The 16,850-nt window shown below is 34.6% G+C and overlaps 3 protein-coding genes across 3 annotated transcripts; 2 read left to right on the forward strand and 1 right to left on the reverse strand.

Moving 5' to 3' along the window:
- Positions 1-1,099: 1,099 nt before the first annotated feature.
- On the forward strand, positions 1,100-7,283 carry LOC107918277 (UPF0678 fatty acid-binding protein-like protein At1g79260). Its single transcript, XM_016847800.2, has 4 exons — positions 1,100-1,531; positions 1,615-1,683; positions 6,670-6,801; positions 6,885-7,283. Exons 1-3 carry the CDS (start codon positions 1,226-1,228, stop codon positions 6,790-6,792), a joined length of 498 nt encoding a protein of 165 aa, XP_016703289.1. The 5' UTR covers positions 1,100-1,225; the 3' UTR covers positions 6,793-6,801; positions 6,885-7,283.
- Positions 7,284-9,398: 2,115 nt separating this feature from the next.
- LOC107920322 (aspartic proteinase NANA, chloroplast) lies at positions 9,399-12,103 on the forward strand. The gene is made up of 2 exons (XM_016849980.2): positions 9,399-10,301; positions 11,105-12,103. The coding sequence occupies exons 1-2, from the start codon at positions 9,706-9,708 to the stop codon at positions 11,928-11,930; spliced, it is 1,422 nt and encodes a 473-aa protein (XP_016705469.1). The 5' UTR covers positions 9,399-9,705; the 3' UTR covers positions 11,931-12,103.
- Positions 12,104-12,222: 119 nt separating this feature from the next.
- On the reverse strand, positions 12,223-15,866 carry LOC107920323 (COP9 signalosome complex subunit 6a). Its single transcript, XM_016849981.2, has 9 exons — positions 15,437-15,866; positions 15,247-15,335; positions 14,906-14,999; positions 14,327-14,388; positions 14,111-14,189; positions 13,895-13,987; positions 13,413-13,513; positions 12,645-12,700; positions 12,223-12,531 (listed from the first exon to the last, which is right to left on the reverse strand). The coding sequence occupies exons 1-9, from the start codon at positions 15,726-15,728 to the stop codon at positions 12,450-12,452; spliced, it is 948 nt and encodes a 315-aa protein (XP_016705470.2). The 5' UTR covers positions 15,729-15,866; the 3' UTR covers positions 12,223-12,449.
- Positions 15,867-16,850: the final 984 nt, after the last annotated feature.

The raw sequence follows: 16,850 nt of genomic DNA on the forward strand, positions 1-16,850 counted from the left end.
ATGAACAATGAACATGGTGAAATTTCCGTTGTGTGCGTTGGGAGATATTGGACTTTTGGATATTTCCATTGATTTCCCTTTGTAGTTTTTCACGTTAGAGACTGCAAGGCAGGCTTTTTAAATGTCTATAACTTAAGTCCTGAAGATAGATACTTTTGTACTATTTTTCTAAAGAGGTGAAAATTTGCAATGATTTTTTAAATTAATTCCATCCAATATCATGGAGCAATTCCATTGGATTCTAGAAGTTTGGATTCTTAATTTCGTTACAGAAACCTAAATCTTACATTTAACATAGTATTATTACAATCATATCTTTATTTCCATTCAAGTACAAATCTTATCCCGTTATTTGAATACATCAATCTCGATTGATTTTGTTTTATTACTAAATATTATATTTTATTAAAAAAATTTAGATAATTTGTAAATTTAGTTAACATACTATCTTCTATTAAACCCAAGTGAAACGAGAATTTTAACCATAATTTCAAACAAATTGATTATGCCGAGAATATAAAATGGCTTGAACCAAACACTCTTGAAAAGGTTTGGTTCAAATAATATAACATTATCGGCCTATGATTGATTTCTCATGTAGGTAAAATGATTTGTATGGTCTCTCTCAATTTTGATATTAAGCACATTGGTTCTTTTTAAAAAATTGGAGTAATTCAATTTCTCTCAAATTTGAAAGTGAGCAGTTAGATAATTAATATTTTTTTGTCAATTGATAAAATAAAAAATGTAGCCTTCAAAGTTTATACGTTCTATCAATTTAGTATTGATTTAATAAATTTATCCCACGATATTTACGTATTCTATCAATTTGGTCTTGATTTAACAAATTTAGCTCATAATATTTATATATTTTGTAAACATTTATACAAAATATATAAAACCAATAGCTAAATTTGTTATTATACTAATAAAAAATATACATTTAACGTAAAATACTAATATTATGATCAAATTAACTTGCTCCAATTTTGTTGAGAGGTACAAATTCAATTAGTATAGAAATTGGGAGGACGGGAGAGTAGTTTTTACCCCTAATGCATTAAGTTAAATTTTGCAAAAGTTCAAAAGGTCTAGAGGAAAATGAAGACACGTGGCGTCGGTGCGTGTGAGACAAAACAAGAGGGCGGGCAAAACAGAGCAGATCGATAGCCCAACTTCATTATCTCCTGATGCCAAAAATTACAGTGAAATAGTTTGAAAAGCCATGGATAAGGAGAAGAAGGAAGAAAGTAGCGCAATTCACCCCGCGGTTGCGCCACTGTCCTACTTGTTGGGCACATGGAAAGGCGAAGGCGAAGGAGGATACCCCACCATCAACTCCTTCCGCTATGGCGAAGAGCTTCACTTCTCTCACCCTGCGTCTGGGAAGCCCGTCATAGCCTACTCTCACAAGACCTGGAAACTCGATTCTGGTCAGCCTATGCACTCCGAGTCCGGTTATTGGCGTCCTAAACCTGATGGCTCTCTTGAAGTTGTCATTGCTCAGAGCACTGGCCTTGCGGAAGTTCTCGTATTCTCTTCTCCCTTTCTCTTTTCCCTTGTCTTTAACCTCCGTTGTTCTTCTTTTGCTTGATGTATGTTTTATTATATCAGAAGGGGACCTACAGTGCAGAGGACAATGTCATCAAGCTTCATAGCCAAGTCGTAGCCAATGCTTCCAAGGTATTCTTTTCTTTTCCTCTTTTCTCATTTCTCAGCTATATATTTTGCTATCATTATGATTTCTTTTTCCATTTCTATCTCTATTCTTCGTGCTCTTTGAATTTGTTTTGCTCAATTTCAAATAATATATTTCTTTAGTAAAATTGGGTTGGAGTTCCATGTTCAGTATGTTGTGATACTGCCTGTCGTTTGTAGTACCTGAACCTCTAAATCTTGAATAAAAACCTCTGTTTTTGGCATCTCAAGCATGGCCCTTGATACATTTTAGCTCGCTGGCCCTAGCTTTTTGGTTGGGGGATAGTTCAGGGTGATAAAATCAAGTAAATTTTGGTCAAAGTCATTTCTAGCTATGATGGACTCTGTCTTCCTAATCCATTTGCTCACTTTTTGATTATCTTTACTAGTGAGTGGTGACTTAGATATAGGAACTGTTGACACAAAGGGATATTCTTCTCTGCTTACTAATCCTTAGTAAGTTTAAATTCTTTTACTAATGTTCTTATCATGTCCCACTAGATACACTTTGAAATAGTTAAAAGTATAAATAGTCATTTGAAATGTTTGAATGTGTAGCTTAGGATACCCATCTTTTAACGTTTCTGCATAAAAATTCCAAGTAATCAACTGTTAAAGTTATGGGGTTGGAGTTCCTTTTTCGTTGAAGTTGGGTCTAACTTGAACCATCTATGCCCTTGCCAATAGCAAATTATTTTTAAAGCATGAGCACAGACAATTAGTTAATATGCTACAATGTAATTACTTAACAGAAGCAGTAGCTAAAATTTCTTTGTTGGTTCTTGTTCTGATATAACATCTTCTTCTACGATAGAATATAATGGAACAGAAGGAGAATCTGCCCTTTTATAATTCAAATTTATGTTTCTGGATAAAGTATGATTCTCCACTATGCTTTACATCTTTTGTTATCCACATTTCCACACACTCGTCCTTGATACAAGAAGCAACTGTGCCCTTTCTCTTTGGATTTATTAGTTCTACTTTTTCGTTTTTGCTCACGGCCCATGATTTATATCTACTTGAAACTAATCTTAATGAACTTTATCAAATAAAATTTACTTTGTTCTCTTTTGAGTTCCTTGACAATGTTGCTGCACATTCCACACACTTAGCATTTCTGAAACTGCCACATCAGACTCGGGAATTCCCAACTATCCAGAATAGTTGTCCTGCTAAATTATGTGCTTGTTTCACTTCATTTTGAGTTATATACTGTTGAGATATGGTGCTCCTTGTTTTTATTGTCCTGATATCGTTAACATAGCCTCTTTTTATTACTTTAGCCTTGGATTGTGTGTTATACAGTTGACCTCACTAATGATCTCAATTTGTAATTGCATATTTTAAGAATAAAATGGGATATCATCGTGGAAGTCATAGATATGGTTCATGCTGGTGGTATCACTTAGGAGATGATCGTTAAAGCCGATTCTGAGGATGAGAAGGATGGCTTGAAAATCTAAACAAATTTTATATAGATACCAAAACCAAATAGGATTTATTTTTTATTGACATGGTTTGCATTGGTTCGAAGAAAATAAATAGTGGCATTGGTGAGAAAACTAAATAGGATTTTACACAAAAAGGTCTAGTATTTAGATGGGAACTAAAAGAGTTGTAAAATATATGATAAAGGCAATTTAGCAATGGATAGTGATTTATGTGGGACAACTTTTATTTTGAGAACCAATTAGTGTTTATGTTCAAAAAAATCATTGAGCTATTAAATGAAAACATAGTGAAAAAGTCGGAACAACAGGTTGAGTAAAAGTCAAAACTTAGACAAATGGAATTGAAATATCATAGTTACAGGGAAAGGGAAACTATAAAGTGCAAGGAAAGATGAAATGTCAGATCAACATTTTAAGGTTCTTAATAGTCTATAAAGTTACTAGAAACTGAAATTTGAAGTTACCAACAACAGGATGTGCCAAGGCATGAGAGTAGCGAATATGATGGGTGCATAAAGATGGCAAGAGTGATGAAATTAGTCCCTTGGGGTCCTTATCTTATAAGTAGTTATCTTTAGAAATTAGATTTATCTTTAGTATTTAGCTTCTGTGATTCTCATTTTGTGAACTATATTGATGTTTATCTCCTTAGGTTATTATTGTTATTATTATCATTATCTTTTATCAATCAACATAAAATTTTGTTATTAGTTAATCTTATCAAGTTGGTTGTTTATGCTATAAGAAAATTTCATATTCTCTTTGTTGCTATGAACCAAGTGGCCATGTTTACCTTAAGCTCAATTTAGTACTAGAGACGGACTTGAACCATTATATAGATTTAACAGGTCACATTTAGGGGTGAGTATCCAGTCGAATCAAGCCATATTGAGTGAAAAAAATTTGAGTTAATAAGGTTGATTTGTTTTATTTTGTGAACCAAACTTGACTTGAAAAATTACTGAATTGTGTCTAATGAAAAGAAATTCAAGTTAGATTCGATAGATCTGTTCAAGTTAAAATAAATAATTAATTATATTTAAGCATATAAAGCAAGTGGTATAAAATTTTAGGTGACTTGAGAGTCCGCTTAAAAACCACAAATCACCCACAAACACAGATGCACAACTTTTAAGTGGAAAATCGTTTGATAAGAACGTAAAAACTACTGGACTAGGGTCCACCTAAAAAGTTTCATTTAACCACAGCATTACAATTTTTTAGCTATCATAAAACAATGAAAGTTCAGGATTTTCACAAAAAATTAAGATTTTTGTTTAGGCTTTAGATTGAAAAGCTATATTAGTTAGATGACTAATTTAATAATTCAAAACTAGCATTTACAAGCCTTTTAGTCATTGTCAAAAAATCTGCTCGATCGAACCATTTGATAATTTAATCGATTTTTTTGAATCAAAGCAGATTTGGCTCACCTTATCAGATAATAGGACGGAATTTTGAATCATTGCCACCCAAATCTTAGACAATCTCATAAATGTAACAGATCACAATCACAATGAAGCCCCACTCCTTGGGACTAAGATCTGACCTGCATGGTATGGAAGCCTGCATCGGGCTGACACATGCTCTGTTACTAATGGTAAGTAGTAACATTCAGGGCCTAAGCATCTCTAAGCCTAGAATTTTTCGAGCCTAAACCATATTACCCTTGAAAGCTTAAGCTCAAGTTGCTAGTTTTGATAGACTTAAATCATACCTCATAAGGAAGAGAAAGAAAAGGTGAAAGCTAAAGCTTCTTTTTTCTCATTGGACCACCACAGTTACCATATGAGGAAGAGAGAACATGGTTAGAAAAGTCAACCACGAAGAAAAAGTCTACAAATCTAGTACTCTCTTACATGGCTATACCAAATAAAGAGCAAATGCATAAAATGAAGTAATTCCTCCACAACAAACATGAAGGGGCACATGAACTCCACAGAAGTGGACCAACGGGCAAGCCAAATACATAAAGGTATTAGGGACATCAGTACTTTGCCCCCACAGATTCCCCTATTTTGCCTCTCTATTTTATTTCTTTAACAAGTGACGGGATTCGGGTCACACAACTCTAACAGAGGGAATAAGGTCCCCAATGTCACAAGGCTTGCAAAATTGATGCCACAAATGCCACACAAAGAAAGAGTGCAAGCCATGTACACCCCAAGAGGAAGAAAACACAGACATCAACCATCGTGTCAACCATTTTTGAAGGGAGGGATAACACAAAAGGAAGGCCCAAAGAAATCTTGAAGACTCTTCGAAGGACCATAAGGAAGTTCAAGTGGAAGATGTTATTAAAATAACTTTTAACACCTGAGGGATGATGTGAAGTTTTTTCAAGTGGAGGATGTTATTAGAACACCTGAACACTTGACAGAAACCTTCGAGTGGAGAATGTTATTGAAACATTTCAAACTCTTGGAGATGATGTAAAGACCTCCAATACAGAAAGAATTTGTCAAAATAATCTCAAGGACCGAGAGGATCAACAATAAGAACCCTAAAACAAGTGGATGTCATTACTAAAACACTTTGAGCATTTGGAGAGATGACGTGAAGACCTTACATACATAGAGAATGTTATCAAAACAATCTTGAAGACTTGGAGAAACAATGATAGGATACTAAAATAAGTGGAAGTTGGTCACAAAAACACCAAACGCTTGGAAGGATAATGGGAAGACCTCCACGGCATAGAGAACACCATAAAGCAATCTCAAAGACTTGGAGAAAAAATTTCAATGACAAATAACCCCGAATACGTGGAAGTCGTTGAAACTTTTGAACATTTAGACGGATGATAAGAGAACTTGCAATACATAGAGAAAGCTATACTTGCAGAATGTTAATGGAGAAAACATCAAACAAGTGGAGGATGGCATGGAAAACCCTAAACAAGTACAAAAAGTTTAACTATTGCATCAATAATAGTAAATTTCTCATGTGCCATAAACTTCTTGAAAACACGTAGAATAATTAAGTTAATAGAAAACTTTGCACCAAATTCCTCATTTGCCGTGATAGATATGATCTTGCTTCTTAGGTTAGGAAGATTAAATCAATGGAAGCTAAACAAGATAGCACTTCAGTAAAGCATTTAGTCTCAAAATGTAGAGATTCAACTTGCATATTCCCCACATTCTCAGGTTTAGACAGACCATGTTGCATTATGTCTTTTGTCCCTACCTATTTGTCATCACCTTTTGATTATTTGTTGTGCTTGTTTTCTATGATGGAATTGAAGTGAATGGTTTTTCCCCAATTTTCAAGCATTATCTCATTCGGCCTACCTCATTCTTTTCAATCATTAAAGGCGTGCATAATTGCAAGTGGGATTGATCAACTGCAATCCAAATCAGAGAAAATACCCTAACTAATAATCTAAAGTTGTACATTAGGCAGTTTGAGACTTTTGTTTCTAGCCTAGTTTGAGTGAAGAACATAGTGTGGATGGCATATGAAGAATAAAGTGGAGCCTTATTAACGGCAGTGCATTGGTTTTTTTGTTGAGCAGGTGAGGGAGATAAGTCGAGTTTACGAGATGGTTAATGGAGATCTACATTATGTTGTTCAAATGGCTACCAATCTTACCACTCTTCAGCCACATCTTAAAGCTGTGCTCAAGAAGCTGCCATAAAACTTCAAAGTAAGTAGTTTTTCATTTCGTTGGACCGGATCAGACTATTTTTTATATAATATCCCTAAACTCTGGTCCCGGTCAAATGCCAGAGGCAGATTGTTTTGGCTACAAAAGATATTGCAATGTGGTGGCCAAGTCACAATCTCTGGCGCAGAAACTGGATTATCGTGTATTGAAGGCCAACTCATTTAAATGTTGACTTAAAACAAGTCCAACTTTCTTATAAATTAAAAAAAAAAAGAAAAAAAAAACTTCATGACAGACAACAACTTATGTTGAAAAGAAATGGTAATGTCTTACTTTAGGGTGGGTGCAGTTTGCAGATTGAGAAAATTAAGATGAATGAACAGCTGGATCATTCATTGACTTTGCATTACTTGACTAAATCAACTGTCTAAATCCTTAGCATTTGGCATTGGATTTACGTTAATTCACCACTATCACATTTCCAGTCGTGTGTGATATTGAATAAATTTAGAATTCCAATATTTTTAACATTGCCAACTTTTCTTGTTCTTTTAAATATCTTTCAAGTCTTTGGGTTCTTTTGTAATTTAAAAGGAAAAAGAGAAACGTTTTTTGCTTTTTCATGTTTTTAGTTGAGAGGCATATGCTGAGCCAACTCCCATCTCATTTCTCATGTGATGTGAGTGAAACCTTTGAATGCGATGCAAGTTCCTTAACAACTATGGGTTTGAGATTTATGATTATGGAATAACTTTTCTTTCATTTAGCATTTCAATATTATGAAGGATTAAAAAAAATATGATACTGTTGTCCAATTTTACATTGATAATAAAGAAAAGATGAAGTAACCGAGTATATGTAGACCTTATTAATTTATTTCTCCTACAGCAATCTCTCATAATAGCTTCTTTTTTGTTCCTTGGAAATGGTTGCTTGTAAGTTTTGCCTAATGTTGAATACGTTAACCCTATAAACGTTATTAAATATGATCTCAAGATTTTAATTTAATTGTAGTAATAACAACAACAACAACGTCATTGTCAAATCTGTAGATAAGATACTAAATAAATAAATAAAGGAAGAATTTCCTTGTTTCTGTCTCCTATTATCTCTCTTCAATAATCCCTAACTAAAAGAATGACTGGTTGTTTACAAGTCTTTAGACTCTTCTAATTATTATTTTTAAAACTGTAATTTAATTATTTTATTATAAAATTAAGCAACAAATCTTAATATTAGTATAAATGGCTAAAGTTGATGACAATGCTTCTAGGTAAAGGAGTCTCCTACTTTTATCCACCGATTTCTTATATATCTATTAAAATCGATTTGAATAAATTAAAATTCTTTTTCGAATTGTGACTTAATGAATTAAGTTATTCAAGTTATTTGTTTTTTTTTTAAGTCAAAGTAATTCAATTTTTTGAGTTCAGGTCGAATTAATTTTACAATTAAAATAACTCGAATAATTCGAACAATTCAAATAATATATTGGCGTAAACACCCTTTTAGTCCCTGTTAATTTCGAAAATGAGCAAATTGATTCCTCTAACAAAAATTACTGAAAAATTCAAAATAATTTTAAAAGTTCAAATATTTTAAAAAATTGAAATTTTCATAAATTTTTTTAAATATATATAATTAAAAATTCTAAAGTTAAAGAAAAATCAAAATAATAATTTTGAGGCCTAAACAAGTAAATTATCAATTCAAGTTTATCATATTTTTTCTCTTTATTTTGGTTTCAAAGAGTTCTCAAATTATATTTAAATTTGTGGGCTCTAACAAGAAATATTAATATTGCTACAAGATTTTAATTTGGCATGTTTATTTTTTAGTTTAACTCAAACAATTTTACTCGGATCAACTCGACTCGATTCGAAAAAAATTCAAATCAAATTAGAATGATAAAATGAGACTGAATGACTCAAAAATTTTGGCTCCAACATTCATCCCTAAATATAATTATCGAGGTCACAAATGATATAATATGTTTTTAAAAATTAAAAAGAAAGTGTAATAAATAAAAATGCAACATTTAGATGATATTTTATTAACATGATTGTGGATTTTATTTATTTCTGAAAATTGAGATGAGAGCAACTTGGTTGCCACAATGCAACAGCTTGAGTTGCTTGAGTTGATTAAAAAAGTAGTCCTCTACCCTAAAAATTTGACACGAATTATTAGAAGAGCAGGGCAGCCACCGCGTTACTGACTTTTTACTCTTTTTATTTATTTGTTTTGATTAATAAAATGCCAACACAACAATACACAATAATTGGGTTTTAATTTTAGATTCCATCCCTAGATATAAGAGAGTTGAATTTTGGGGCAGCCATTTGGAATCCAACCAATGAGAGAGAAGGAACACATAACCCTACTCAACACAGGCAGAGGAAATTAATTACTATTTTTATAAATAATTTTAACTTTAACTCGAAAAATCCTTCTTCATATTTCAGGAAAATTAATAAATTAATAAAATTGAATAACAGTATTAAACCTATAGTTGACATGTAAATTAGCAGTCCAATACAAACACTTCAATAATCTACCAAAAATTAATAAATATTATCAATTGAATTAATTTATCTGCTTTTTATAAAAGCAATCATTTATATAATAATTAATTAAAAAGGAAAAAACAAAAGAAAGATGAGAGAAGTGGGAAGGGATGTCTGTGTGGTTGAAGACTTGAAGCAACAATCTATAAATATATATATATATATAGATATGTGTGTATGTTATTTATTACAAGAAGCAAGCACAACCTAATCAAAAATCCTAATTGATGGCAGATTTAAAGCAAAGGGGTATATATAGATTGCAACCAAAATAAGCATTTTTTTCCTACTTTCATTTCTCTTTTTCTTTCTTTCTTCCTGTCTGGTCTGGATCTTCTCTTTTGTTTAATTTGTTTAGAGTGAGCGTATACTAGTTATGAAGGTGAAGCTCATTATTTTAGTCCCATTCATGGTGTTGGTTTCCATGGTTGTAGCTCAACAACATGTTGATCAAATGCAGCATCAACACGATTCCAACTCCATCACATTAGAGTTAATACATAGGCATGCTCCTCAGTTCACCAACAACCACCCTATAACTCAGCACCAACGCCTGGTCGACCTTCTCTACCATGACATTATCCGCCACGGTATCATGTCCCACCGAAGACGAGCCAAAGAAGAGGATCCACTCACTGCATCCATTAAAATGCCGCTTGCCTCGGGTAGAGATTTCGGGATAGGCCAATACATTACGTCGTTCAAAGTGGGGACACCGTCGCAGAAGTTCTGGTTGATAGTCGACACGGGAAGTGATTTGACGTGGATCCGGTGTCGATACCGATGTTCGAGAGGGGATCGTAGTTGTACCAGAAAAGGGAGGATAAACCGAAGGAGGGTGTTCCATGCTCCATTATCTTCATCCTTTAGCCCAGTTCCTTGCTTTTCAGAGATGTGTAAAGTTGAGCTCATGAATCTCTTCTCTCTCACAACATGCCCTACTCCAATTACCCCTTGCGCCTATGATTACAGGTACGCATATTAGATTTAGTATTTAGATTTGGAAACAACTTCTAAATGGAGTTACGACACATTGTTGGTAAATAATTGACCTCACCTCTCCTCTGCTTATGATTTTGTTTATTTCCGTCCAATGTCCAATACACGTATCTCCACGATAGGTGGAGTTGAGTTAAATAACCTAACCCTAAAATTGGGTATTAAAGTTAGAGCTGCTTGGGAGGTAAATGCTGTTGGGAGAGCTGCTAAGGCTCACTGATATTTATGTCAATTGCTTCTTTTGTAGTTTGGCTTTAAATGCACTAAACCAACCTCCAGACAATTGAAGCCCCAGAGTTGGCTTTTAAATTCACTACCTGTCCATATAGTAAATATTGATTCAGAAATTATGATTTGGAGCACGTTTTTAGTTGAATTATATATTTATTACACAAAAATAAAGATTTGTAAATCGGAGAATAAATGGTGTCAGCCATATAGTTACCGGATGAGGCTGGGTAGTGCAGATACAATAACCCATATTGCTATCTTAACTACCATCCAACACAAAGATATTAGTGGTAGTTATTATTAGTAGGTAAGGTTCACATGACCCAATATTTTTTTGGTACCAAAACCGGACATTCAAGTCCTGTAAGAGTGGGGCCTTATTTTGGGAAAGCCAGCAATTCCTAGTGGTGATGGTGAAATGTGTCTGATTTTCCTAGTGGTAGGGTTATTGACAAAAAATATAAAAATTTATTTTTATAAAAATGAAAATTAATACTTCAATTTGGATTGGTTTGATGTTCAATTCGATTATTATTATGAAACAGGTATTCAGATGGGTCAGCTGCAATGGGAGTGTTTGCTAACGAGACCGTCAGTGCTGGCCTTACCAATGGTAGAAAAACCAGACTCCATAATGTGCTAATAGGGTGCACTGACTCTTTCCAGGGCCCAACTTTGCAAAACGTAGATGGTATCATGGGATTAGCCAATACCAAGTATTCTTTCGCAACCAATGCTGCCGCCACATTCGGTGGCAAATTCTCTTATTGCCTCGTTGATCACTTGAGCCATTTAAATGCCACCAACTACATCATCTTCGGCACTAACCGAAACCAAGTCAAAGTGTCTGGCAATACTCGCCACACCCAGCTCGAACTCGATGCTATCCCTTCATTTTATGCTGTAAATGTGATAGGAATCTCTGTTGGGAACAAAATGTTGGAAATACCAATGCAAGTGTGGGATGCAAGTGAAGGCGGTGGAACAATCATCGACTCCGGCACTAGCCTAACATTTCTAGCTGATCCGGCTTACCAGGCAGTGATGGAAGCCCTTAAGGTGTCGGTTTCAAAATACCAGAGGGTGAAATTGGATGGGGTACCAATGGAGTATTGCTTCAACTCTGAGGGTTTCAACGGGAGTTTGGTGCCAAAATTGATCATTCACTTCAATGATGGAGCTCGGTTTGAACCACACTGGAATAGCTATGTCATTGCTGCTGCTGCTGGAGTTAGGTGCCTCGGGTTTTTGCCTGCACGTTTCCCTGCACTTTCTGTTATTGGAAACATTATGCAACAAAATTATTTGTGGGAATTTGATTTGAAAGGGAAAAGGTTGGTTTTTGCTCCATCTTCTTGCAACAGTAGCTAGTACTTGGTGTTTCAACACTTCCACTCCCATTTTGTTGTTAATAATTCTTTGTAATTCCTCACATTTTTCTTCTATTCACTCCTTTGCTTTCTCTCTTCCCCTTGTACTCATCAAATGTTTTTTGTTTGTTTGTTCGTTTGTGTCTGTTTACACTTTAATGAGATTCTTTGTTATACTGCTGCTTTCCTCTTCATATTGAAACAGTTACTGATTTCAATTACTGGAACATTTGATATTGAAATGACCTTAAAAGCCTAAATTCAATTGATTCTAATAGGCAGGCAAGGCAAAATTTGAGGCGACTGTAGTTTTTTGTCAATAAATGACGAAATATGCAGGCAAGGTAAGGCCAGGCACCACTTACAGTCATCTCTAGGAAGTTTAAATATCCCTATTAATACCATACTAGTACTTCAAATCATATTACCTTATTTAAGAAGCTTTAAAACACTGCAAACACAAACAGCATCACCATTCTCCCCAACAAAAATCCAACTTACTAATAAACAATACCCACATTCAAATGAAAGCAGTTCGTCCACCCCTTCGACTATGCCTATCATAAGCAGTGTTGAATTTGTCGACTAGCTCATTCATTGTGCTGCAAGAGTACACGTCAACGTCATTGTCACCATCACCATAATAATACATCATACCAAATCATTTTAGCCAAAGTAGGCATATTATGTAAACAAAAGTAAACATAATCCTTACCTTGAGCAGTTAGTGAACATTGCAAGATAAGTAATCAATAATGTGTCGTTGTATTCCTGAGAATAGGTTATGAAAAGAGAGAAAGAAAAGCATGTAAGTGATCAAAAGGATGAAAATGCAGCTTAATCATTTGCTTCACCAGATTAAAAAATTGATAGGCAATTCCTCAAAAGGAAGGTCACTAAATCCAAAGAACACAAATGATTGAAGTAGGCAACAATCATGCCCATACCAATACACTTAAGTAGATTATGTGAATTTTGAACTGTCAAGATCCACACCAGTTTTATTTCCAAGATACCCTTGCTAACTAGCATAACATATCTTTCCATTTTCACTGTCGCAACAGAACAATTAACATACAACAAACATCTTCTACAAATCTGCTAACAAGCTGCTATGAACTAAAAGTTTTAGAAGACCCTATTACCAGAACATAACCGAATATTCTACCAACTTTCTGGAGGTAGGTTGGATTTTCAAATCTTTACATATGGAATTTAGGTAGCCGCAAGAAATGGTACTCCGGCACTAACAAGTTGAGAGGATGGTTGCCCATTTTAAAATACCACACTTTCGAAGGTGTCAGTCGCAGTTATGCTAGAAAAACCAAATCATGCCCACAAGAACAGAAAACATCTCTACCTTCTTCTGGTTAGCTATCTTAAGTGGTATATTGTATGATTACACATCTATCAACTTTTAGGCTACACAAAGTGACAAATAGTCCTTCACTTGCTTAAACAGACCCAGAGAAAAAAAACTCACCATCAGAAAGTCATCCTGAAATTTTTCTGATTCAATGGCAGGTAACCTTCTGAGGAGACTTGATACTTGCCTTAATAGTGAATTTTCGCAAGGAATATCACCTGAAATGGAAAACAACCAGAACTAGTTCATGGCCTTGTAATCCACAATAGCCCAAACAATAGTCAAACTTTGTCAACCTATCCTCTATAAATAATATATAACATCCGATAAAAATTCGGAAATGACTGATTAAAAGTCATAAAGACAATAAAGGATGGTAGCATTTCCTTTTTAAATCCAGAAAAATTTGTCAAATCTAGTCTTCAAATTTCTTGTCAAAATGGAAAATTAATAGTTTATATTCAAGTATTTTCCGTGTTTGAAACTTTTATCTACACCCTACACTAAAAATATAGGTTTCTTACACGAACGTTTGAATATTCACATGCATTACAATAAATTTAATTTGCACTACATTCGGAAGGACCAGAGGCTTATACCTTTTTGCATCCCAACAAGATAGTGATGAAGTACCCTAATTCTGCTATTCAACATCTTGATGGCACTATGTATACCAGTAAGATGAGCAGCCACTGCATCACAAGCACAGAAAAGAATACTTGTAACCATCAATGACAGAAATAATAGGCTTCCATCAAATAGGATTGTTACTTTCCACAGAAATCCTAAGAAGAAAAAGTAGAATGCAAGCTTACATTGAGTTGCTGCTGAACCTCCATCAGATGGCTTTAGATGGGCAACATGATCCACAGAGATCCTCTCAGCTTCAACAGTCTTTAAGCACCCCCCCCCCAAAAAAAAAAAACAAAAGAAAAAAAAGAAAGAGAAAATGGAAGAAACAACCTCAGTAATCCCAGTTGGTGAAAATTATAAGAAAACTGGGTTTATAAGAATGGAAACTTGGAAAGTACCTCAATTGTGTAGCTCGAACGGACAAAAATAAGCTGCGGAATCCCATCTATAACGTGCAGCTCTTTTATGTTGACAAGACCAACAAGAGGAGGAATAGAAAATGTTATCACCAAAGAATAATGAGGAACTGTAAAGGTTATTAAAGCTACCTAAAACTGCACAAGATTTTCAGTGAGTGTGTTCCTATCAGGATGATATAAGCACATTGAATTAATTCAATAGGAGACTAGTGTTAGTGATATTGTCATCCCTTTCTAATCACCACCACAAATGGTCAGAAATTACTTTTAAGCAAGAACATGAGTTGATCATTCCAGGATTAAAGAAAAGTTAACACAAATAGACCAACTCAGCAAACATAGAATGTAAAATCTCATGTTAGCAAACAAAACATGTTCTGGCAATATGACGGAATAAATTAGATGGTAACCTGATCAAACTGAACTCAACTACACTTCAAACTTTAAAAATATAGTATAATGTCACACAGGACACCTTATTGCAAAAATTCAGACACAGAATAAGAGACGGTAGGTATTGATTAACATAAAAGGATGAAATAAAGAGAGGCTACACACCACTTTCATAAATGGTGACTGGAAGATCTTTTTGCGTGGGATTGATTGCAGGATTGAGAAGCACATAGAGAGGACTTTCATTAATATCCATCAACTGTAACAATGAACAAGGAGAAACAATTATCAAAAGGAGAGGCAACCAAGTATTACAACATTATAGTTCCATTGTAGAAATAAGTCATAAATAGAAGCAGAAAAGCAGACCTAATCCATTTCTTCATGATCATCACCATATCAATCAAATATTTAATAACAAGCAACACAATCAAATATGCATCGAAACATAAATTACAAAGTAATTATCTATATATAACTGTGAGAGGATGGTTAAGAAAACATACGGCTCTATGAATGTGCATATCGGATTCCTGGGCATCGCTCCCAGTGGAGTACCATCCAAGTATATAAAAATGGGGGAAAACCTTCTTATCTGGGAAAATCAATTCAAAGGAAAAAAATTTTAAATTGCCAGTACTACTACCGCTAAAATAAGGGGAAAAAAGAACAAAATGAAAAAGAGAAAAGACATACAAAGCTCCTGTTTCTTCTTGAGGAAGGGGCGGTCGAGGGAGTGGGTGGAGGGATCGTAGAGAAGCTCGAAGCTGTTGAAGATCTCGACGGTGCGGCCCCTCTGGACGCCTATGACACATCCATAGACTCGAGGAGCTTGCTGCTGGTTTTCGACGCCATTGACGGTGGCGGAGGTGGAGGTGAGCGGAGGTGGGTTCAACTGGGACTTGACACGAGTGTAGTGATCCGATATGTTCACGATTACCAGCGGATGAAGCTTGAAGGTTAGACCGCTGCTCGACGATGACGCCATTCTTTTGATTTCCAATTTTTTTTTTTTTTTGTTTACCGCTCCTACTCGATGCTTTTGCTTGATTTTCCTTCCCTTTTGCCTTGCTTGCTTTCTCTTTGCTTTGGTTACTCTGCGTTTTAATTTAATTTAATTTACATTATATTATATAGTTGGAATTGGACTTAATTAATACAATGGTCTCTCTCTATAAGTGGGAACCGAGGCCAGCCCAATAGATGGGCTTTACCACTCCTAAAATGTGTCCAAACCCCCACTTTGTGGGTGAAATATAATATTTAAATTTGAATTAAAATTATAAGGAAGTGTTTTTTTTAATTATATAATAATTATTATTAAAAATTAAAAGTTTTTAAAAATTTTATTTAAAAAATTTAAAAATCATGTACTAAACTAGAAATTTTATCACATCCGTATGCGTATAAAAACTACGTATTTAAAATATAAAGGTATTTTTAAAAATAGTACACAATAGATAACAAAACGTTTGGTTTGAATTAACAATATTATTAATATATATATACACACAATTAAAAGAAGTAATAATATACGAATATTAAAATTACAATGCATAAAAAAAACCTTTTGTATTGTGGTAAATTTAAGGTTTTACTAATGTAATTGCAATAGGTTCAAATCGGCTTTTTTCCAAATGTACAGCCCAAATTTAGCCTGGGCCTCATCAAACCAAACCAGGCCCACTAACCTAAAATCAAACCCAAACCCTCAACCCAATTACAAGCCTAACCCACCAAAACCCAGCCCAGAAAACACAAATCAGAAAAACAATTTTTTTCAAACCCTAGGTGCGCCGCACCTAGGGCCCTCTGTCGGCCGCCACTGTCCCTACGCACGCCTCCCATGCCTCTGCCACCACCTGCCACCGTCCCATCGCCACTCATCCTCCCTCTGTTTCACTTACCTGCTCCACCTGCAAAAACAAAAGGAGAACACGCAAAAGGCAGAAAGGAAAAAAAGAGAGCAAAAATAGAAACAAAATATTGTGAAAATCAGCTATAAAGAGCCGAATACCAACATTGTAAGGGGGTTTTTTTTCTTTTCTTCCGATTCTTGTAAAAAACAACAGTTTCAATAGAAAGAAAAGATAAAAACTAAATTTCAAGG

This window comes from Gossypium hirsutum, chromosome D13, assembly GCF_007990345.1.
Source record: "Gossypium hirsutum isolate 1008001.06 chromosome D13, Gossypium_hirsutum_v2.1, whole genome shotgun sequence".
NCBI classification, from domain to species: domain Eukaryota; kingdom Viridiplantae; phylum Streptophyta; class Magnoliopsida; order Malvales; family Malvaceae; genus Gossypium; species Gossypium hirsutum.

What these genes read in the sequence shown, in the direction of transcription:
- LOC107918277 (XM_016847800.2), top strand. Translation starts at nt 1,226, where the DNA reads ATGGATAAGGAGAAGAAGGAAGAAAGTAGCGCAATTCACCCCGCGGTT. An exon ending in CTGGCCTTGCGGAAGTTCTC is followed by an intron (nt 1,532 to 1,614) that starts GTATTCTCTTCT and finishes TTATTATATCAG; the next exon opens with AAGGGGACCTACAGTGCAGA. An exon ending in TCGTAGCCAATGCTTCCAAG is followed by an intron (nt 1,684 to 6,669) that starts GTATTCTTTTCT and finishes TTTGTTGAGCAG; the next exon opens with GTGAGGGAGATAAGTCGAGT.
- LOC107920322 (XM_016849980.2), top strand. Translation starts at nt 9,706, where the DNA reads ATGAAGGTGAAGCTCATTATTTTAGTCCCATTCATGGTGTTGGTTTCC. An exon ending in CCTTGCGCCTATGATTACAG is followed by an intron (nt 10,302 to 11,104) that starts GTACGCATATTA and finishes ATTATGAAACAG; the next exon opens with GTATTCAGATGGGTCAGCTG.
- LOC107920323 (XM_016849981.2), bottom strand. Translation starts at nt 15,728, where the DNA reads ATGGCGTCATCGTCGAGCAGCGGTCTAACCTTCAAGCTTCATCCGCTG. An exon ending in CAAGAAGAAACAGGAGCTTT is followed by an intron (nt 15,336 to 15,436) that starts GTATGTCTTTTC and finishes TGATTTTCCCAG; the next exon opens with ATAAGAAGGTTTTCCCCCAT. An exon ending in AGTCACCATTTATGAAAGTG is followed by an intron (nt 14,389 to 14,905) that starts GTGTGTAGCCTC and finishes TCAACATAAAAG; the next exon opens with AGCTGCACGTTATAGATGGG.